The 16,663-nt window shown below is 40.1% G+C and overlaps 1 protein-coding gene across 1 annotated transcript in view; it reads right to left on the reverse strand.

Annotated features, from left to right (window-relative positions):
• Positions 1-16,663, reverse strand: part of FAT3 (FAT atypical cadherin 3) — a 428,821-nt gene that overhangs the window by 6,074 nt on the left and 406,084 nt on the right. Inside the window, exons 24-26 of the mRNA XM_062577955.1 lie at positions 7,854-8,007; positions 3,749-4,404; positions 1,488-1,601 (exon numbers count right to left, since the gene is read on the reverse strand). Of these exons, the coding sequence (XP_062433939.1) occupies positions 1,488-1,601; positions 3,749-4,404; positions 7,854-8,007 (924 nt within the window). The remainder of the gene's footprint in view (positions 1-1,487; positions 1,602-3,748; positions 4,405-7,853; positions 8,008-16,663) is intronic.

Below are 16,663 nucleotides of genomic sequence, written 5' to 3' on the forward strand. Positions count from 1 at the left end.
TTAGCTAGATGGAAGTGCAGAGAATTAAAATAACAGAAAAGGAAAGAATTTATGGCTTAAAGAGGGATATTCTCTAGCCCCTATATTCAAGAATGTTATTGTGTACATGCTTGCTTATGTTTGTATTTATATTTTAGGCTCTTCTACTGCAAACCTTCCCTCCTCCTCTGCCACTGCAAAAAAAACAGAGCATGCTGTCTGGCATTGACCTCTGTAAAGTGACTTGGATGATTTAAGTCATTTCCTTCATTCTCTCTGAAGATATCTGAGCATTAATTTGTTTAGACCTTGAACTAAAATTCCTGTCTTTAAAGGTCATATTTTAAATGCAGTTTTCACTAAATATGAATGGGCACAGAAGGCCCAATCCAGCTTCAGAGGGTTCTGTAGAACTGATTTAAATGGGGGCAGGATCCAATACTTGAAAAGCCTTATTAGTATTTAGCAGATATAAAAAGTAACCATATGTACAATAAATAAATACCCGAGTAATTATTAAAGTAAAAGTAACACTACCACTTTTCTTTTTTTGCAGGGAAGAGATGTCTGAAAAGCACTGAAAAACTTGACAAAAACACTCATGATGGAAAAAGGCCACAGCTGAACCAAAAGGAACTGCAAGTACACTTCAGTTTAAGGGTTTTTTCCAACATTTAAGACTATCTAGGGAAAAGCTGCATGACAGAACTTTGCAACTGAGTCTCCAGACAGTTCATTAACTGGTACTGAGGACTGTAAGTGCAATTTCTTTGTAGTAATCTTTTTCTGTGTATCTGAATGAGGCTTCCCTGACATCCATCATCCCTCCCTGGCAGAAACAGCCTTCCTTTTCTCAGACCCACCACTCAACATACATGGGCCTTAGGAATAAATGTTTCATCTGACTTAGTAGGTCTCATTCAGGCTGTATATGTCTCTGCCCATGTCACCCACTGAGATAATGATCTAGGACATGACAGTGGGCAACTAATATTCTCCAAGCAAGGATTTAATGGTGCTCTATTGTTCGTTCAGCTGTGATTACCAGGAAGAGGCCAAGTCACCAGAGATTGCTCACTGCTGCATGTGGAGCTCTAGCAGAGTTTTGTTGGAACCATGAATAAGACCTGGCACACTGCACAGAAATTCCTTTGAACTGACTGATGAAACATGAAAGTGATCCTGTGTTAAGAGGGAAAATGATAGAAATTCTACAGTTAAGCTTGTTACCTATTAGTCAACCTGCACGTTGTTGAAGGGGCCCTACTATATCACACCTCTAATGCACTGTAAAGCTTAGTAGTGATACAGCAGCCTCAAGCATCAAGATTCTAATTACAGTTGTATAATTTTAAAAATATCCACAAAAAAGTGTTTGAAGCCTGGACTTTCTGACTTCCAGTATTGTTAAAAGGTTTTCCAGATGTTTCCTAAATATTTTTAATAATACTAGAGGAAGAGCTGAAACTCTTTATCCCCAGTATAATAAAGACAAAAGCATCTCTTACCATTGTCATCACCTGAATCTGACTGGAAGGAGCTGAGGGACTGTACTTCAGAGTTGCTGCCTTTATTACTTCCTGCAAAACAGGTCACTTCTTCAGCGTCATCAACCCCTTTACCTTCATTGACAGCAAAAACAAAGCAAAACAGTACTCTATAGGTATGCACATTTGTCTAGTTATACCATGGAGCCATTTAAATGTTGCTACCAAACAGCCTTCTATTATTTTTTGTCAGAATAGAATTAATTCCTTCAGACAGAGGAAATGACCTATTGGTTAAGAAAGCAGCTGACAAAGATACTTAGACTTCTGAAGCTTCTGAAGCCCAAACAGCCTTTCAGGTGGTTCACACCACCATAATCAAGAAAGAAATATCTGTATTCAATATTGCCTTTTTCATTCCATGCAGTCTCAGCAGCAAAGAAAAGCAAGTTTTAAAAACGGTGGTATAAATATCTTATACAAGAGATCACAGTCACATTTATCTTTACTGTTCATTTCCTAATTTGAGAGTCTCATTAAAGGATCACTCAAAGCTCAACAAAATTATTGGGCAACTTCAGTGGTCCTTGGATCAAATTTTAATGGCTTTGCTGCTGACAAATAGTAGATTCTAACATACATTGCTTTTAATCAAAAACATTAATTCTTGACAATTCTCATGTGATTAAACACACAAAAATAAGTACATTCAACTATACATTCTCTGAATGATAATAAGAAACAAAAAGAAACAAAAACCTATATAATAAGCACAGAGATACTTAAGCTAATTATGAATGACCAAACTCAGGTGCTGCAAACAGGCTATTCACATAAGTGCAGCTTTGCACCTGGTATGTGTAGATATTTCTAACCAGCATGAGACAGCTCCATATAGTAATGGTTGATTAGCTCCTGCTGAGAAGCAGGGTATATGCTAGATGGAGTGAGTGCTGCAGCAATGAAGCTGTGCTGCTTCCCACTTCTTGACAGCTGAGGTCTATCTCTATGGTATGTCTTCATGCTACGTAAAAATTCTTTCAGATACTAGCACTGTCTCTGGCAGAAGCACCCAACAGAATATAGAACAGAACACATATGGAGGTTTGTGTGGTTATTCTTTCAATTAACATGTTAAATAGTTAAAAAGGTCTACCACAACATTATCACAACTTACGCAGAATACAACTTGAAGAAATGAAAATTATTCCTGATTTTCACTAAAAGCCCTTTGCCAATGTGTTGTTTTTGATGGAAATGTGCGTGCCAGGACACAGGTATGAGGTATTACCAGACTGCTCTCTCTATTACCCAGATCATATTGTCTAAAACAATGAGACTATAAAAGTTATTGGATCATGGGGTATTATCTGACAGTTTTAGTTTAAGCAGGGTGACAATGGAATTAGATGCATTAAGAAGAAAGTACTCAAAACCAAAAAAAAAAAAAAAAAAAAATCCCAGTCCATATGGTATGTCCTGACTTTCAAGGATAGATGATGTAGGGTCTTGGCTCTGTCTCTGCAAACTGCTATTTACTGATATGACAGAATATATCAAGTTTGTCTTATCTACAACAGCTTGTTCAGGAATGGTGGTGCACTATGTTACCAGGCTGGAGAAACAGAGGACAAATGGATTAATTGTGAGGATCAGAAGTTTTGTGAACACTCTGACACTGAATGAAGGCAGGAATGCAATGGACTGAAAAAGTGATTCAATAAGTAATGCATGATTTACTGCTCCATTTCAGAGACACTGGAAATACAAAGTATTTATTAGTGCATTTAAGCCCTTGCAAAACAGTACTGCTGCTTGCAGAAATTTTTTACATTTTAAACCTCTTTGGGAGACCAACTGCCCAAAGCCAACAGAGTTTGTAGTCAGTAATTCATCCCTTTTTTTTTTCAAAAAGAAAGATGCTTGCCTTGTATCACTTGAAGAACTAATGCTCAAAGCACTCATACCTGCTTTCTGAACGAGTGAGACAAGTATGTATTTAGTCATATTTATATGTATATAAGTAGAGCACTCATATGACTAGTGTTAATTATATCCTTTCAAAACTTAACCGATTCACCTCTTTGTAAAATGTAACAAATTAAACTGCATTAGTCTTCAGCTTAGTGCATTAAAGTGTTCCCCATCATACTTGCTGAGCATTTACCAGAGAGAGTTTTCTGATTCATTCTGCTACTCCTGTGCTATTGTAACTGCCACATCCAGAAAGTGACACTTACCTATAGCAGAAAAGAGCGAGAAAAGCTCGCAGAACTACTTACTTTCTGTCCCAGCATCCCATGTGCTTTTCCTGATTGAGTCACAGTCAGAGCGACAGGGAGACACAGCAGGCAGGTTTGGAGCTACACTACACACCACCACACCCCTCCTTGCTGTCAGTATTCGAGGAGACTCAGGATGAAAAGTTGTCATCTCCTGGTGTTCCACCGCAAGCCCATCCACTATCTTGTCCAGGTTATTCCTTGAGTCGCTCTGGAAGCATGGAGTATATGCCATTGGCCTCACAGGAACCTGTGGAGGTCCAACCTCTTGGTAGATATTTCTGCTGTCTCCACTGTTCCTTATGTTCTTGAATTGGATGCCGTTACTCTTGTTGAGCAGTGCAGCAGTTGCTGGATCCTGAACAAGGGTGATATTGTTGCGTGAATAGTTCTTCCTGAACACCTTCTTGCGGAAAATGATAAAGAGGACAACCAGTACAAATATGACAAACAGGACCACAGCTATTCCTATTAACTCCTCCTTGCCGACATATGAATGCCCAGCTTGTATATTGGGTACCACCACAGGCCGAAGGCCACAGTATTGTCCCACATAGCCAGGGGTGCAGTTACATAGAAATGAACCAAATATGTTGACGCAGGAGCCACCATTCTCACATTCTTCTCTCTCACACTCGTTGATATCTTCCTCGCACCTTAAAAGAACAAAAGGAAAATAGGGATCTTGAAGAATGCCTAGCAAACAACCCACCTTGCAAGTGATGACTTAGGATATCAAAGTGGCACCATTACAGTTAACACCTTGCAAATTTTGCAAATGACTGTATGAATATATTATTCTATGGCATTTACATTTTTCTACAGATAAAAAAGGACAATAAAACGGAAACATCAGGATGGTCATAAAGTTTATAAGAAAAGGCTTTTTGATTCTTATGCCGCTCACAGAGTGCAATAGAAAATTTCAGCATTTTTATACTTTTCTTGAAGCATCTCCCAGGATTCAATACAAAATATTAGGAGGATTGAAGGAGAGAATAGCAGTGAGACTAAATATAGGAAAAAATAGAGTACTAATTTGAAAAAGGAGGTGGAGATAATGAATATGTAAAATTACTTAGGGCTGGAGATAAAATGAGCAAATATTAGAGAAGTGTAAAAATACAAAAACAAGAATCTTAAATAGACAGAACAGGATAGTTGAACAGGTGACAAAAATAAAAAGCCAAAACAAAACAGACAAAAAGGAAACAAGCTAGGTGAGAAAAAAAGCATGCTGAAGGGGAAGTGAGAGAATTTTCTGTTTCTATACTGCATATGTGATCAAGATCAGGATTTTAAGGGGGATGGAGGCACCTATCTGCCGACCTGATCTCTTGTCTAAAGAGGTTTGCTGCCTGCTCTATATGTGGCTCATATATGAGACGTCATTGAAAGGCTGCCAAGGCTTGTCCACACGTCACACTACTCCCTTTACTACTCTTTCATGTGGCTGCTAATGATACCGAAGGCAAATTGGAAATGATCAAACAGCATTTCAGAGCTCTGGGGATGCTGGTCAGGGGCCTGGGAGCTCAAACGATCTTCTCCTCAATCCTGCCAATGAGGGGAAAGGGCAGGAGAATAAGCAGATGGATTTTCCAAGTGGCTGGCCACGCCGCTGGTGTTGGCAATAAAGTTTTGATTTCTATCTTTTGATCCTGTTTGAAGATCAAAAACTGATGGGGAGAGATGAGATCCACCTCACTAAGCAAGGCACATATGTCTTTCCAAACAGGTTGGCCGAACTGCTAAAGAGGATTTTAAATAAAGAAGGATGGGGGAAGAGGAGAGTTGTAAAGCCAACAAAACACAGCTCAAGTTGAGAGGACTCCAGTGGGTAGATATGAAACCAGGAATGTGCATATGAGACATGGCTGTATGGAATCCTCTTGGACCCCTCCTGGGAAATCTACGTGCTTAATTACCTCTCTGAAATGCCTGTACATAAATAAATGCAGTATGGGGAATAAACAGGAGGAGCTGGACATCTGTGTGCAGTCGCAGGACCATGATCCCATTATAATTACAGAGACATGGTGGGATAGCTCACGACTGGAATGCTGTCATGGACGGCTATGTGCTTTTTAGGAAAGATAGACCAGGAAGGCAAGGTGGTGGAGTTGCTGTCTATGTGAGAGAGCAACTGAAATGTATTGAGCTCTGCCTAGGGGTGGATGAAGACCCAGTCCAGAGCTTACGGGTAAAGATTAAAGGGCAGGCTAACATGGGTGATGCTGTTGTGGGTGTCTACTACAGGCCACCTGATCAGGAAGACAAAGTCGATGAGGCCTTCTACAGACCTGGAGGTAGCCTCACGATCACAGGCCCTGGTTCTCATGGGGGACTTCACCCCGATATCTGCTGGAAGAGCTACACAGCTAGGCACAAGCAGTCCAGGAGGCTCATGCAGCACATCCTTGATAACTTCTCGACACAGGTGGTGGAGGAGCCAACAAAGAGGGGTGTCCTGCTGGACCCTGTCCTAACCAACAAGGAAGGACAGGTTGGAGATGAAAGGTTTGGAGGCATCCTTGGCTGCAGTGACCACGAGGTGGTGGAGTTTGGGATCCTGTGTGGGGGGAGGAAGCCAATAAATAGGGTGGCAACCCTGGACTTTGGGAGAGCAAACGTTGGCCTCTTCAGGGAACTACTTGAATCCCATGGGTTAGTGCCCTAGAAGGAAGGGAGGTCCAAGAGAGCTGGCTAGTACTCAAGCATCACTTCCTCCAAGCTCGAGTGGTGCATCCCTACAAGTAAAAGAAGTGCAGCAAAGGGGGCAGAAGACCTGCACAGATGATCAAGGAGCTCCTGGTAAAACTCCACGAGAAGAAGAAAATGCACAGAATGTGGAAGCAAGGGATAGCCCTCTTGGGAGGAATATAAGAATGTGGTCAGAGTACGCAAGGATGGGACAAGGAAGGCTAAGGCCAATTTGGAACTAAATCTGGCAAAGGATGTCAAGGACAACAAGGGCTTCTTCAAATACAACCGCAGCAAGAGAAAGACCAGGGAAAATGTGGGCCCGATGCTGAGTGGGGTGGGGGCCCTGGTGATGAAGGACACAGAGAAGGCAGAGTTACAGAATGCCTTCTTGGCTCCAGTCTTTGCTGTTAAGATTGGTCCTCAGGAATTCCAGAGCCTGGAGATGAGAGAGAAAGTCTGGAGAAAGGAAAACTTTCCTTTGGTTGAGGAGGATTCAGTTAGAGATCTTTTGGGCAAACTTGTCATCCACAAATCCATGCTCTGCGGAGCTGGGGCTTCCGGTGGACAATAAGTTGACTATGAGCCAGCAATGTGCTCTTGTAGCCAAGAAGGCCCACGGTATCCTGGGGTGCATTAGGAGGAGTGTTGCCAGCAGGTCGAGGGAGGTGATCCTGCCCCTCTGCTCAGCCCTGCTGAGGCCTCATCTCAAGGACTGTGTCCAGTTCTGGGCTCTCCAGTACAAGAGAGACATGACACTGCTGGAGACAGTCCGACATAGGGCTATGAAGATGATGAGGGGACTGGAGCATCTCTCTTATGAGGAAAGGCCGCAAGAGCTGGGTCTCTTTAGCCTGGAGAAGAGAAGGCTGAGAGGGGATCTTATCCATGTCTACAAATACCTTAAGGGGAGGTGTCAAGAGGATGGGGTTGGACTCTTTTCAGTGATGCCAAGATACAGGAGGCAATGGGCACAAATGGAAACACAGGAAGTTCCACCTGCATGCATGAGGAAAACTCCTTTACTGTGAGAGTGACAGAGCACTGGATCAGGTTGCCCAGAGAGGTTGTGGAGTCTCCTTCTCTGGAGTTATTTTAAACCGGCCTGGATGTGGACCTGTCCAACGTGCTCTAGGTGCCCCTGCCTGAGCAGGGGGGTTGGACTAGATAATCTCCAGAGGTCCCTTCCAACCTCAACCATTCTGTGATTCTCTGATTTAAAAAAATGAATGCAATAATTTCAGCTTTTATGCAAGCCTGGGTTGACTGAATAGTTTTGATTGCCTTTTTGCTATCTAAATAGCAGCACTTGGGTATAGAACGCCCTATCAGCACCGCATCCCCCATCACTGAACAACTGAACTGAAAAGCTCCAGTCACACACTTGGAGCAGCTTACTTACGTTACTCCCGTCAGGCCATTTTTGCAGTTGCAAATGAAGGCATTGCCAATGGGATCGCATGACCCTCCATTTCGACAGGGATTTGGGAAGCAGGCTGTAATCTCTGACTCACAGTTTCTTCCAGTAAATTGGGAGAGGCAATTACACTGATATCCTGGAAGGTGAGGAACACAAAGAGAAATAAATCAGATGTCTGGGCTACTGAAGCTCATGCCTACAACCAAGGACCAGAGGATTCACTGTAAACCAGACTGTTTTGATCCTCCTGATTCAGATATAAATAAATGTCCTCTGCTAACAAATCTTGTTGCCAGAAGTATTCTAAATCAAGCATACATCTCCTACTTTTTTTTTTTTCTTGGAAAGACAGACCACATTTGCTGATAGCGGCAGCCCACACTTCTTGTGGGGCTTCATGGAGGAGCAAATGCACATGCTGAGAACCTTTTTGCATCTGCCTTTTCCAAGGACAGCACAGTAGGAATGTGACAGCAATAATAAAACACTTGAGAATGATATTTAACACTTTAATAAAGCGTATGATCAAGGTATAAACCATGAGTTTCATAATGCCAGCAGAACTCGTCAATGCTGCCTCTTACCAGAACTTATTAGTTGCAACATTTGTTATTAAGAAACTGATTAATCACAAGCTGGAACAAATTGGATATAACTCCGCTCAAGTGGAGAGGGACCCCCTGGAATCATGGTCCTACTTGCACATTTCTTGTCTACAGAGGAGCAACATTAGAGTCAGAAACAGTTCTTGAAATGATCAGTGCCCTCCTCCAACTACTAAATGACATTTTTTTTTACTCTCTTCATGATTTCCTATGGCAAAAAGCCATTAATAAAAACTTCATTTGAAGTCGTAGAGAAATCCAATGAGACAGTGCATCACTTTATGTTGTGAATTAAACATCCAAATCTGAGTCCTTTTCACCCCAAGAGAACAAGGACATGTAGTTTGTGAAAGTAAGAAAATATGGCTAATGTAGTCCCTGGGATGAGAAAGACTCTTGGATTAGAGATATTGAGCTAGCTGAATTTCCCTGGATATTTTCAAAAAACTTGTAGGCAAGGTTCAAACCCAAGTATAGGGTTCACATACCAAAACAACTTACTGTAATTGTCATATTAAGCAACTGAAACAAGAAATGTTTCTGCAATTAATACTGCTGGAATTATAGCTGAAATGGTTCAGTGCAACTCAACATAGTGTCAGAATTATTGGAGATAAGATGACATAACTGAAGCACCACTCCACAGTGGTGAACTTTTAAGATATGTATATATACTTAAAAAAAAAATCCATACCTATACATCTGAAGCTATATACAAATTATAGATAGGCATTTTAAAAGACATCGTTCTAGGAAAAAAGCCAGGAGTTTAAGGCACAATTATGAGGAAGAGAATTTCACAGAAACAATATGGAAAAGCCCAGAGGGGGCATGATGCAAAACCAATTCTGCATGAGAGCTGCCACATCATTTATGTTCTATCTGGTTCAATTCCTTTTTTCAGTTACTCTAGTTGAATTCTTTCATGAGGACAGGCTTTAGAGAACATACTTGGAACCAGACTTACTGGCTTACTCAGTCCAGAGTCCAATCCCATTTAATTTAAGATAAATGAAATAGATGATACTCAAATATCATGCTGTTTGGTTGCCCTACTACAAAGAGTGCAATAGAAGCACTGCTGTTTTCAACGCTGCAAAGTTAATGAAGAAATACTACAATACCACTCTGGGAATTCCCAGAAAGCATGTTTGGTCTGCATCAGCAAGATGGGATTATTTTTTGGTCTCTTGTATGTATTTCACTCTGCTAATGTGAATAACCTTCTGGAGAGGTAGAGATCTGGGACTGAAAAATTGCAAAACTGAAGACTGCACTGAGTATTGTATTGATGCTATCCCTATGGAAGATTTATTTTTAGCTGGGAAAGTATCTGATCTAGAAACACTGTAGGAGGAAATCACAGGATGAGTAATTAAGGTTTCAGTGTTCCATTTTATGACTGAACAGTGACATCTATAGTTCAAAAATTTACAGTAATGTTTTTATATATAATTCTATGTTCTCCCTAAGTGAAAGGAAAATGTTCAATTCAAATACAAAACCATTTTATTCTTAAATATACTTTTGCTGCATATGATAGCAGAATTCATATGCTTTTCTAACTATTTATTCAATTATATTTTTGAACTAAATTACTTTAAAGTGACTTTAAAAAATTCTATACCTAAATTACTAGTTGCCAATCATTAGCAAAATGTAGCCTTCAATTCACTTTCCTTTCACTTCTTGCTTAAGTTGCATTAATTACAGTTCTGTGTTCTCATTCTATAACACATTTTGTTGCATTTATTCATTGCAGACAACCTGAGAAATACTATTTGGTTAAAAAAAATCCCTTTTGACTAATTATAAAAATATTGTGGATTTATTCATTATTGTTATTACTTATTGTTCATATTAAAAATGTACTAACATATATTAACATATATTAACATTTTATACTAAGAGGAGGAGAAACTGAATGCTTCGGATGGACCAGAGTTCTATGGGGCAACGTATGATGAAAATCAAGATGAAAAGCCTGTTTATGAAGGCGTACATTTTTGACTGAATTTGATATAATGATCTACTGGTGGAACACAGTCACATATTAGAAGACTGAAGTCTTCAGCACAGTTTGTAAGATTAAAGTTAGAAATAGAAAGGAAGTAAAAAAAGAAAGTATTTTATCACAATATTTATTGGTGACTACTCTTCACATTAGCATTTTGTAATACAGCTGCTAATTTCGAGCTTCTAGTAAGAGACTGGACAGATAACTTTTCTGTGACATACACATTAGAGCTGCAAAGTATTCATTTAGGAGGACTCCACCACAGCAAAACTTACGTTAAAATTCATAGAATGTGGAAGTGAAGAGCTGATATGATGTCTCAGTACACAAGATACATCTACAACGTCAGAACACTTGCCACACCTTTTATGTTTCTCCCTACCTCTCAGCAGAGGTTGAAATTTTGCCTGCTATTGTATGCTAGCAACTCCATACTGTAGCCACATGGCTGTGGACAACGTGTGATCCTGAAAAAAAACCCTTTTGTCAGGAGTGCATTCTAGATCTAACAAAGAATGCTTATTATACTTTTAATTTAATACCCAGACAATACATTATGCATTTCTTCCCATTCATTTAATACAAGAATAATAAGCAAACTTCCCACAGCCAAGGACAACACAGCTGAAGGAAAGATTAAGTACTCCTGTCCTCTCAGTAGGGGAAGTAAAAAAAGGACTCTTTTCAGCCATCTAGGATTGCTCCTGCTCACAATCAAGGCACTGAAAATCATGGAAATTCACTGACTTTTAAGATCATACAGTCCATCTAGGTCCTCCCAAAATTATTTCAGTATTTCGATTTGCACACTGGTGCCAGAAAATGTTGACATGCATTCTCCAAGGCAGCAAAATATGCGATACCACTGTAGTGCTTCAGAAGGGAGCAGTGGAAGAAGATGAAAAACCCTGATACACACATACAATGTTGCTGGGATGAGACCACAATACCCTCAGCATGTGCCACAACAGCTGGTACCAACAGAGCATCAAGAACAAGGGCAGGCTCAACATATTAGGCTATTTCTAGGCTAGTAAGCCTAATGGCAGTAGTTTTGTGGAGAGAGAAACGATTGGTGCTGAGGACCTAACGCTCACAGTGTACACATTTCAGGTTTTTGGATCACATTAGGAGCATATCTTCCAGGCCAAAGCCATCCTGGTTCAGCACACCAAGACCTCACCTCTTCACAACAGGAACTGAGGCACAGTAAGTAGAGATGATCAGAAGATTCATGTCAAAGCTCATTCTTGGTCTAAATTAAAACACTTATGTAGACATCCCCTCCATGGACTCCAAATAGTTTTGGGTCTTCTCTCATGCTCCTCCACTAATCTGAGTCCCTCTCCCCCGTCCATGGAGCTGAGTCTCATCCTCTTTGACTCCGACAGCTTCCCTTCCTGCCTTGTTGATAGGTTGTTTTCACTCATATAAAACGTCAAGAGGAAACGGAATTTTTCAGTCCCTTTAAAGGGACTTTATAGAAGAGTAACATGCTTTCAATAAGGACATGGCATAGGTTTGTTTCTTTGGCACTTAATAAAAAGGGGAAGTGGCAAAGGGAAGGCACAGTGCCATCAGCAGATGCGATGCTTTTATGCAGCTAATGTCTCTATTGGGAGAATTCCCAGCCTGAACATCTGAATGTCTGTCTATCCTCAGGTTTACTTGGCTTTATTAAAGAGGCTGCTCCTTACTGCTGCCAGTTCTTCTTTTGAACATGTGTATGCGTCTCTTTCTATCTATCACATGCAACAGAGGTTGGCTTTCATTTGGTACAAGCTTTGGCTTTTATATTTGATCTCACCATGTAGTTTCTTCCCATGCTGTGAAGCTAGACCTGAAACAGGCTTGCCCGCAGTCTTGCTCACCATAGTGTTTCATGGTGAGTTAACAGATGAGAAGAACTGAAGGCAAAGAGATCTCCCCCAGCACTTGCATTTTGGTATCCAAGTACTGTGTGTTCATCAGCCATACAGATTCCTGCCACTTCAGATTTATCTTACCTATCTTTAGAGACATGATCATTGCCTCATGCTACAAGTTAGTATGAATACAAACCTATTTTTGTTGGACCAATGCCTTCTATGAATCTGTCAGCAGGATTGGGGTGTATTTGCTTTGAAGTTGGGAAATTAAATCCAGATATCTAAAAATATTAACACTGATATGCAAATTTGAGATGTTAACAGTATAGTATGCTGTTTCATTTGAGTGTGTGAGAGTAGGAGCATATGCAAGACCAGGTCCATTCATGACTATGGTATTAATACACAATTTTTTCCCGTACATCATTCTACTTTATCCTCAGTATGCCCATGTGTTAACATTGCTAATGTGTTTCAGTGAATAAAATCTGCATCTCAGTGTAGGCTGTATTTTTCCCTGCTTTTGGATTTTAACTTTGTTGATGTAAAAAGAAGAGAAGAAGAAAAAAAGAGGAGAGGTTCAAAGAATGAGGGGAGGGAAAAGCAATGGCTTTCTCTCCTCCTGCTCTGCCTTCAGTTCTGGAGTTGATAGATATTTCTGCTCGAATGCTTTATATTCAAATAAAATTGCCTTCTCATATAAGCCATTTACTTCAATCAAAGCCAGATGTATGTAGGACTGATCAAATTAAAAGCAAGTAACTATACTTATAATTGAAGCCTGCCTTTACAAGTACGAGGTTTCTCTTTGTGGTTGAAAAGCTTGGTGTGGTATTCAGATTTGATTATAGTGAAGCTTTCTGTTGCTGTGATTGTTCATGTTGTTATTCAAGCAGATAAACATACACTTACTATTGGCAGAATTGGTAAAGCCACTCTGCCATTAAAGTTGTGTGACACTTCCCATTTTAAGACCTCATATTCAGTGGCTTAGTCTGACTTTAAACACTTGGCTGAATTTTATAGGGAAATTTCAAGTTCAAAGAGCCAAACTGTTTCTGAAAATGAGGCTGAGGAAAAATACATTGTTCTGTCAGGTTTCAAAATATTAAAAGCTTATTTTAAAAGTAGCTTCACTGACCCACACTTAAGGATAAGAACTAGAAATCTGGAAGAATATGCCCTATATTTCAGGGATGTGGTTTCCACTGTCTCCATGAAAATTGCCCTAAAACTGTTCATAGCAGAAGCCCAGGCAGAGATGAGCATGCACTGTTCAGTGGTGACTTCTCTGACACTGGCAGCTAGAAGTCTCCTGAGATGACCCAGTACTGACTCTGCTTTCTGGGCAATACCTTTGCAATCCATACCGAGCTTTGTTGCCCATTTACACCACTGTTTCTGAGTTACACAGTTCAAATTTGCAGAAAATACGTCCACATGAACCACAACAGCAGTAGGTGGATGTACTCGTAGTGTGTATAAGTGCACAACATTTCCAAAAGCAGGCCCATAATATTACCCTGTTCCCATACCTGTGTGGTGACCTAAAAGATAATGAGAGGCAGCTTTTTATTAATGGTGGACTCCTGTTCAGCATATTTATGGGTATTTCTATTCAGAAAGCAAGATATCAGAAAAGGAATACTATCGCAGAGGTCTATATTTTTGGTGATTAATTTATGCAAATTACATGTAAATTAGACAGAGCCCCTTTGGTTTCTGGCCTGTAGCCCATCAACTCTTCATTATTATAATGTTGGACAACCTTTATTTGAATGTTTTCTTTTAAAGGTAGCTATAAATCTTTCTTCTTTTCTTTCTTAATTTCCTTCGAAAGTACAGTAAGATTTTTGTACGAAAAAGAATGTTAACAGTGTATGAAATCTACTCTGCAAGATTCAAATTAGAGGATTTAATTTATTAAAATAAGCCCTGTTATTATGGCAAACACTTATTGTTTAGGAAAGTGAGCATTATTCTCCAGTAACTTTGATAGGAGGAAAACATCATAGAAAATATTAGCGAGGAGATATTGATGCTGCCGAATATATTAAAACTGGAAAAGGAGGCTTTGCAAGCACAGTATATTTATGAAAGCTTCTTTCCCCTCCCTGCCCCCAAAATGCTGTTATCTTTCCTAAGATTAAAAAAATGAAGATTTAATTCTTTTTTATTTTATTTTAAATCAAATCCGGATGCTAACATCTATGCCAGCAAATACAACATTCTGCCATTCTTAAACGCATATTGCAATTTGTGGCTCTATAACTAGCATTTGCAATGCTGTTGGGCTCTCCTCTCTATGGAATTTAATTATATGGTCTTTTCGTATTGGGAGGAGACTAACACTAGCAGAAATGCTTTGCTGGTGGAAACAAAAATATCTATGACTTCTCCTAGTGGGATGGCTTACAAAACCACCAAAGTATGTTTAGGGTCCATTGCTTTGGAATTATGGCATTATAACTATCCTTTATTTACATACACTGCTGAGGCAGTAAAAACAGCAAACAGATTTTTTAACGGCAGCCAGCTGAAATATCGCCGCAGGGCACATGCCCCCTTGCCGAGGCAGTACCACGTGCGAGTTTAAGCAAATTCCGTAACTGAGCTCCAGCCGTGAGTTATGCTGACAGGGGAACCGCGCGTGCCATTTTAGAAATACAGTGGATCCAATCGTTAGAGCCGCTAGTTTCTCCCCTACCTCACTGCTCCCCTCAGTTTAAAATGGCATGCACACGGCCCTGGGAAAAAGAATTACTGTAAAGTGATTTGTTTGAAAGGTTTCAATTTACTCATCATGAGATTGCTGAGCAATACTGTAAATAGACTCAAGCAAAATCAATAGAAGGAGCTGTTCTTGCACTTCCGAGGATGCTAGCTTGGTGGATGTTTAACCTAATTTATTAAGTATGGAATCTGAATCAAAGCCATACTACAACCATACGAATATTACTTTCATATTTCCTAGGAATTTAAATAATCTTGTTTAGCAATTTTCTCAATGGCTGAAGCATACTTTTCCCTTGGAATTATTTTCCTTTGCCCTTTGCTTGCAGTATTCATTTTGTTTCCTTTTACCCCTTCTGTAGGTAAAGACCCTTACCAGCACACATAAGCAGCAACATTTGTTTTCGAGCTGCACATTAATTCCAGCTTTTTAATGCTGCAAGTTCATTCATTTTGACTGTTTTCATGCCTCCTTCCACTGACATTAAAGCTCATAGCTTCCCTGATTTAGCCTTCATGTTACCTGCCATAAACCGTAGCAAACTAGAAAGTTCAGCAATTAAGATCAGGAGCAGGAGAGTTCTGCAAGCCAAACCACAAACAAACTCAAAAGAAGCTACAGAGAGAGCACCTTGCATGGGCAGCAGAGACTTGGAGGCAAGATTTCAGCAGTGGAGGAAAGCAGGCCTGCCAACAGCCACGGTCACACTTCTTAAAACTCACATTTTCTTCCTAGGTAGGGCTGGGACCTGCCCTGGTGAGCTGGTTGGTGCTGCCCATGTCACTAGTAGCTTTTCTGCTGTATGTTCAGAAAACACAAACAGCCAAATTACGGCTGTGGGCTGCATAGGAGAACATGGAAAACAGCTTGGCTATGGCCTCTGCGCTGCAGAGGCCATCATACAGCTCTTTCATGAAGAGCAAGCTTCTTTTCTGCTGACATGTAATGCTTAATTTTGGGGGGAAGTATCAGCTATGTACTATTAGAGTTGGGGACAGGCACACCTATGTATTATTTTTTATTATTCTTACCTAAAACAGAAAAGTTTGAAAAAATCCATTAACTATATATAGGCCAGAGTTTTGTTAAGGGAGAGATCCTAGATCCAGAAAATCAACAGAATATGTAAGACAATGAAAATAAAACTAGGCACAGGAGAAGAGGTGCCTGAAACAACACCAAGGATCCAGAAGAGATGCTAGCTGAGACATCTCAGCATGTGGATATCCAACTTGTCAGAGGTTACTATATACGGCAGGATTACCCAGGCAAAAAAATTATGTGTGGGTCTAGACATTCAGTTTGGGTCAGATTTCACTAGATTTCAACTCTGAAAACAAAACTGTCTTAAAGTTTATGACATTCTAAAATTTAGAAAGAAACTGCTGTGAACAGCACCATCACAAAAATACCCCAGTTAAAAGAGCCAAGCAGGCTGGGCATAAAGAAACCTCTGTCTAAGTGAGAGATTGGTGGGAACTAAGAAAACCCCGAGACTGGTATAACACTGTAGGGGAATAGACTGGGAACGCATCTTGAGGCTTCTTCCAGGAGAGCAGGATTCAAAC

The sequence above is a fragment of the Rhea pennata genome, chromosome 1, assembly GCF_028389875.1.
Source record: "Rhea pennata isolate bPtePen1 chromosome 1, bPtePen1.pri, whole genome shotgun sequence".
Classification (NCBI taxonomy): Eukaryota; Metazoa; Chordata; class Aves; order Rheiformes; family Rheidae; genus Rhea; species Rhea pennata.